Source organism: Alligator mississippiensis, chromosome 2 (genome assembly GCF_030867095.1).
Source record: "Alligator mississippiensis isolate rAllMis1 chromosome 2, rAllMis1, whole genome shotgun sequence".
NCBI classification, from domain to species: Eukaryota; Metazoa; Chordata; order Crocodylia; family Alligatoridae; genus Alligator; species Alligator mississippiensis.
In genome coordinates, this window is record NC_081825.1 from 174,355,799 (window position 1) to 174,362,757 (window position 6,959).

The 6,959-nt window shown below is 42.2% G+C and overlaps 1 protein-coding gene across 2 annotated transcripts; it reads right to left on the reverse strand.

The window, feature by feature from the left end:
- Positions 1-3,094: 3,094 nt before the first annotated feature.
- LOC102566756 (olfactory receptor 1052-like) lies at positions 3,095-6,959 on the reverse strand. 2 transcript variants are annotated; one of them, XM_059721373.1, is made up of 2 exons: positions 6,919-6,959; positions 3,095-4,274 (listed from the first exon to the last, which is right to left on the reverse strand). In XM_059721373.1, the coding sequence occupies exons 1-2, from the start codon at positions 6,957-6,959 to the stop codon at positions 3,365-3,367; spliced, it is 951 nt and encodes a 316-aa protein (XP_059577356.1). In that variant the 3' UTR covers positions 3,095-3,364. The 2 variants fall into 2 exon arrangements, with proteins under 2 accessions (XP_059577356.1, XP_006260566.1); XM_006260504.2 differs by lacking the exon at positions 6,919-6,959 and adding an exon at positions 6,534-6,591 and having other exon boundaries at positions 3,095-4,333.

Here is a 6,959-nt window from a genome sequence, read left to right on the forward strand (position 1 = left end):
TGGGAGAGGTCCCAGGCAATTGGAAAATGGCAAATAGAGTGCCCATCTTTAAGAAAAGGAAATAGGAGGATCCCAGGAACTATAGAGCAGTCAGCCTCACCTCAGTCCTGAAAAAAAACATGGAGCAGATCCTGAAGGAATCCATTTCTAAGCACTCAGAGGAGGAGAAGGTAATTAGGAACAGTCAGCATGGATTTAATGAGGGCAAGTCATGCCTAATCAAACTGACTGCATTTTATGAGGAGATGACTGGCCCTGTGGATGTGAGAAGAGCAGTAGATGTGGTATACTTGGACATTAGCAAGGCTTTTGATACGGTTCCAAACAACATTCTCACAGGCAAGCTAAGGAATTATGGGTTAGATGAATGGACTGGAAGGTGGATAGAAAGCTGTCTGGATCATCAGGCTCGACAAGTATGGTTAATGGCTCAATGTCTAGTTGGCAGCCAGTATCAAGTGGAGTGTTCCAGGGGTTAGTCCTGGGACTGGTTTTGTTCAATATCTTCATCAATGAACTGAAAGATAGCATAGAGTGCACTCTCAGCAAGTTTACAGATGACTCCAAGCTGGGGGGAGTAGTAGATACACTGGAGGGGAGAGTTAGGATTCAGAGAGACCTAGACAAGGTGGAGGATTAGAACAAAAGAAATCTCATGAGGCTCAACAAGGACAAGTGCAAACTCCTGTACTTAGGATGGGATAATCTCATGCATCGCTACAGCCTGTGGACTGACTGGCTAGATAGCATCTCTGCAGAGAAGGACCTGGGGGTTCCAGAGGACAATAAACTGAATAGGAGTCAACAGTTTGCCCTTGTTGCCAAGAAGGTTAACAGCATACTGGGCTGGATTGTAAGAGTACTGCCAGCTGAATGAGGGAAATTATTATCCCCTTCTATTCAGTACTGGTGAAGTCACATGTGGAATACAGTGTCCAGTTTTGGGGCCCGCACTATAGAAACAAGATGGGCAAATGGGAGAGAGTCCAGCAGAGGGAAACAGAAATGGTAAGGTGGCTAGAGTACATGGCTTCTGAGGAGAGACTGAGGGAACTGAGTTTATTGAGTCTGAAAAGGAGAAGACTGAGAGGGAATCTGTTACCAGCCTTCAATTACTTGAAGGGTGGTTCCAAAGAGAATGGAGCTAGACTGTTCTCAGCGGTGGCAGATGACAGAACAAGAATCAATGGTCTTAAGTTGTAGAAAGGGAAGTTTAGGTTACTAATTAGGAAAAAAAAAAAACTTTCTCACTAGGAGGGTGGTAAAACACTGAAAGAGGTTAACCAGAAAAGTTATGGAATATCTATCCTGGGAGGTTTTTGAAGACACAGGTAGACAAAGCCTTGGTTAAGATGATATACTTGTGGATGGTTATGCTTTGAGCAGGGGGTTGGACTAGATGACCTCCTGTGGTCCCTTCCAACTCTAATTTTCTATGATTCTATGACCAGGACAGTTTGTATATAGCTGGTGGCTGGAACCTACATAACACTAAGACCCAATTAAGTGCTTTTTGAACCTGAAGTGGCCAGAGTAGCAAGCCTGTTAAACCTGTTTGAACGTGTCACTGAAAAATGAAACACTCTTTTGAACTGAGGACTTGTGAACCAGGTGTGTATTATGTGTTGAGACTACCTGTTCTGTGGCATAGGTCTCATCTGTTCTTGAGACATCCCACAGTTCTTGAGACATTCCACACTACATCACAGTTGGAAAGATGAGGAGATAATGACACACTCATTGACCCCCAGAAACCCCTGAGATATGGCTCAGGGACTACAAGAAGGCCTATGGAGCCCTGAGCAGATGGATATCAGCGAGGACCTTTCTCAGCAGCAAGAGAATGCCACAGAGATCCACAGCTAGTTTGTTAATGAAACAAGATTAAAGGAGCATGAATAATTTTATGGAAGTTGTAGGATGATTTATGAGGGAATTATTGTTCTCTGGGTAGTATATGATGTATGTAGTTGTGTTTGTGGTCCCTGAATTGCAGGAATAAGAGGAGGATCCCTGGTTATACCATATTTCTGGTATTTTGCTGGTTACCACATAGGGCGAGGAAAGTATTTCCCCACTCATCTGGCTACAGGTGTCAGGTGTTTGTTCATTTGTTTGTTTTATCTTCCACGGAACACTAGCTGTTGGCAACAGCAAAAGCTAGGGACTTTGACTTGGTTATACTGATACTCCTGCTGAAACTTAAAAACGTAGGGGATCCTGGTTAGCAGTTCTTGCTCCTTCATGCAGGGTCAGAAAGATCACCACATTTGGGATAAGAGGGAAGTTTACCCCATGGTCAAATTGGCATGGACTGTAGTAGATGTTTTCTTTCTCTGTGGCAGGGAGAAATATGGGGAAGGACAGCCTTCTTCCTTTGATTGTAGTTTAACAAAATATTTCCTATCCTAGCAGTGGCAGGACATTGACATTAACCTCATTCCCTGGTTTACATGTGGCAAATGAATGCATGTTTTTGATCTTTCTGCCGTTGTGGCCAGTCAGTGCATGTGAAGTTGTTTGTGAACGTTTAAGAGTAAGTTAGACAAATATTTACCTTTATGAATCATGATTACTCCAGTGTCTAAGCTCCCAGGAGTCGTCCTGGGAAAAATACATCCTGTCAATGAAGTAGAATTGGGATAATAATGCCATAAAATACAATTCCAATGAGTAACCACAGCAACAGTTCCAAATTAAAACTATCAGGGTCTGCAGAAACTTTTAAAGACTTGGTCCAAAGCATCTGCAGTTTAAAGTGCAAGGAGGAGGACACAGATTTGATTGTTTTCCATTAGCAAAAATAAAAATAAAAATAAAAAATTCCATTTTTCATCACAATGCTGCTTGCAGAAAATATTTTCACTACACAAATGATAAAACATGTAATTCTGGAGACACTTTTATTTAACCATAGAGTTCTTATTTCAGTCTGGTAGAAGTCCATTATGACAATCGTGCCAGCTAGGTAGAAAAAAAATCTCAAATTAAAATGTTTAATCAGCATTGAGTATTAAACTAATCTTTAAAAAGTAAGACCAACATGATTTCTTGAAGCAGAAGTAAAGTTACAAGACATTGAAAAGCACTATATAATATATGTATACATGCCAAGGGATGAGAAAAAAAATAGATGATACCTTTTTTCAACCAAGCCTGAAGCAACCCCATGGAACATGATAGAGAGGTCTTGTTACACTGTAACATCACAGGTTTTAAGAAGCAACTGAAACTTTCACTATTAAAATGTGTTAATTGCTAGGAAACAATTGCAAAGCATAACATTCTGCACAGCTACACATACTCTATGTTCTCCTCTTATAGCTAGTCTTGGCATCCACTCAGATGCAGCCTCATAATCCAATTATCTGAGAAAGTTTTTCCTAGCTATTAACCTTCTTAGGGTATCCTTCACCTCTTTGTTCCTCAGGCTGTAGATTATAGGTTTCAGCATAGGGACCACAAGGGAATAAAACACAGAAGAGACTTTCTCCTGCTCCAGTGAGTAGCTGGAACTGGGTTGGATATAACTAAAAGTAACAGACCCATAGAACACAGTGACTGCTGTTAGGTGGGAGGTACAAGTAGAGAAAGCTTTACACCTACCCTCAGCCGAGTGAGTCCTTAGGATGGCAGACAGGACGTATAGATAGGAGATGAAAATCATTGAGAGGGAGAAGGCAGCTATAATTCCAGAGAAGATTAAGAGCAGAGTTTCATTGTTGTGTGTGTCAGAGCAGGCAAGCTCTAGCAAGGGAGGAAGATCACAGAAGAAATGCTTGATGACATTAGGCCCACAGAATGGCAGTCCCAGTAATCCACAAGTGTGTACCAGTGAGTTTGTGAGCCCTCCAATGTAGGATCCAGCAACCAGCTGTATACAGATTCTTCTGGGCATAGTAACAGTATAGAGTAGTGGGTTACAGATGGCTACATAACGGTCATATGCCATCACGGCCAGCAGAAGTGCTTCTGTGGTTACTAAAAGAGCAAAAAAGTAAAATTGAGTGATACATGCACTATAAGAAATGGTTTTGCTTTCCATTAAGAAGTCAACCAGCAACCTGGGAGCAGAGACTGAAGAATAGAAGAGGTCTAGAACAAACAAATTACTAAGGAAAAAATACATGGGGGTGTGAAGTTGGGGATTGACTTTGATCACTGTGATCATTCCAAAATTCCCTAAAAGGGTGGTGACATAGATCACAAAGAACAACACAAAAAGGAGGACCTGCAGCTGTGGATGATCTGTCAGTCCCAGCAGGATGAACTCACTCACTGTGGTTTGATTGTCCCGGTCCATCTGTCCTAGATTGCATTTATCAAGGCAGATCTGCACATAAGAGAAAACTGAGTATGAATATTAGGACAGAAGTCAAAGGAAATGTATATCTTAACTCTGTTTGCACTGGTAGTATCTGTTTGATGTGTATTGGTCAGCTCTATCGATTGCCAGTCACTTAGTCTTCAACAGCACTTGTATAAACGCTAATGCTTGTTTATTACAAACAGGTAACTCACAGAAGCATAGAAAAGTGGGACTGAGGAGACAGTAGAGTAGCAGAGCAGAACCAGGCCATAAGCCCTGGGTACTAAAAGAATGGGTCACAGGGATGGTATTCGGAGAAGGACTTCAGGACAGTAAAGGAGTTGTATCAGCTACTGAGAAGTTCATGGGGGCAGGGGGCAGGGGCAGAGGGGAACTCACGTAGACCTTGGGATTTAAGTCTGTGTGCAGGGAGGAGTTAGGCCATCTTAAATGTGGGTGCTGCTGAATTCAGTGTTGTCACAGTGGGGTGGTGACTGCATTTGGCAGCAGTGGGCTATGCTTAAGGCCCCTGACTATTGGCAGCAGTGTGCCAACACTTTCCCATGGCAACAACAGTGTCTCCCATGGCATCCCTGGTGTTTGCAAGAAGGGCACAAATCTTATCAGTTATGCTTCTGCTGAAAGAGACCTGAGGAAGTCATTCAAATCCCACCTCCTGATCAAGACAGGATCATCTCTATCTAAACCTTAGTGTGTGTGTGTGTGTGTGTATGTGTGTGTGTGTGTGTGTGTACACACACATATGCATATACACACATACATATGTACATATACATACACATATACATAAAATAGTTTTAAAACTTCATGAAAAACCCTCTTGCACTAATGCCAGGCATAGTGTCCAAAGATAGTAAAACACTAGCCCTATGGACACATATAAGACTAGTTTAAATTCAGTTTAAACCTGCAGTGGACAGAGTTGCAAGCCTGTTACAACTGTTTGTAACTTCCTGGAAAATTAGACTCACTTGAATTGGTGACTTGTGAACCAGGTACATGTTAGTTGTAGATACAAGTCATTCTATGACTTTGGTCTTGTCTGTTCCTATGGCGACCCACACTGCATTGCATTTCAGCTACCATTGAGTGCTGTAACTGGTCACCCTGGTTACTAGCCAGAACTCCACTATCTACTTCAGTTGGCAGTCTTTAATCAATGAACTCACATGTACTCCTTATTCTGTAAAAAATATCTTTTTTTTTCACAGCTAACTGTGTCCTCACTACCTACTTGACTATAACTCCTCATAAATGTGGGTTCCCACAAACACTGCTTATTCCCAGGGAAACCATGCCAGGCAAGCACACTTCAGGGTTTTCTCAAGAGCAGGCTACTGAACAGTACTGAACTCATGTTTAGAATGGAAGGAATAGCAGGCAAGTGAAAACAACCCAAGCCACAAGTCATTCATCCTCTTCAGCTCCAGAAGATGGGTGTGAGCACACGCACAGCCCCAGTCACCTAGAGGCATGCAGGTGTGAATGTCCACTCCCACCCCTGGTGCTGGAGCCAAAACACTTACACCACATACAATTGTGCATGATTCCTAACTGGTGACATTTGGGTACTGCTCAGTTGTTATGTGTGTCCACACCCTGTCCCACAACAATTGCAAACCAATACCCAACCAGTAATTTTTTTTGGAATGTATCATTATGTGCATCCATATCCTATCTTGTTGAAGGAAGAGAAGGGGGATGATGGCAGTATAAGTATCCTGACACTGTAAGAACCAGAAGAAGATGTTAAAGTACTCTCAAGACATCCAGTGAAGGAGGCTGTGCCTGCTTTCACCAGAGAAAGGGGAAATCCCGCATAATCCATAACAATCTGACCATGGAGTAAAATTATTTCCTGATTCCAAATATGGTGATCTGTTATCAATTCCTTTATGCCAACAGTATTTGTAGGAATTAGCCATAAGGTCAAGGGAGAAAAATAGATGATAAAAGTAAGACTCTGGTTAGTTGGTAAGCCTCTCTTATGATGCAACATAGTCACCAGAAAATGTGTTTCTTTAAGGGACACAAACTGAATCTCTCCAACCTGAAATTCCTGCTTCTCTGAAAAAGTTGTAAGGTGGGCCTAGGTCCCAGTAAGAACTGTATGATTCAGTTAGTGTCTCTGCTAATACACACACACACACACACACACACACACACACACACACACACACACACACACACACACACTTCTCACCTCATCCACTCCTGGGTGCCTCAGAAACTTTGCCTTGCTGTCAAAGTGTGTATTTCTATCCCTGCTGCAACAGAAATCAAACAAGACCATTAGGTACTGACCTTTTAATTTCAGTCAGGTGCTTCTCAAGTATTTAGGAATCTCTAATCATAGATGCTTTGAGGGAGCTGAGAAAACATGACAATTCTATCTCCACCAATAGGTGTAAACATTGCAACAGGTACAAACAACACTGTTTCTGGGATGGACCAGCTGCTTATGCTAAAACAGAAAGACTGAGAAGAAAATACATTTTTATTTTTATACACACAGGCAAAAGGACATGACATCCCTAGAGTATAGCACCAACCCCAGCCTCCAGTTGGGCAAAGCTGAAATCCCTAACATGCCCCTGGGGAGCATGCAATAATCAGCCCCAGATGCCAT

What these genes read in the sequence shown, in the direction of transcription:
- LOC102566756 (XM_059721373.1), bottom strand. Translation starts at nt 6,959, where the DNA reads ATGGCATCTGGGGCTGATTATTGCATGCTCCCCAGGGGCAT. An exon ending in TGCATGCTCCCCAGGGGCAT is followed by an intron (nt 4,275 to 6,918) that starts GTTAGGGATTTC and finishes AACCACAGTGAG; the next exon opens with TGAGTTCATCCTGCTGGGAC.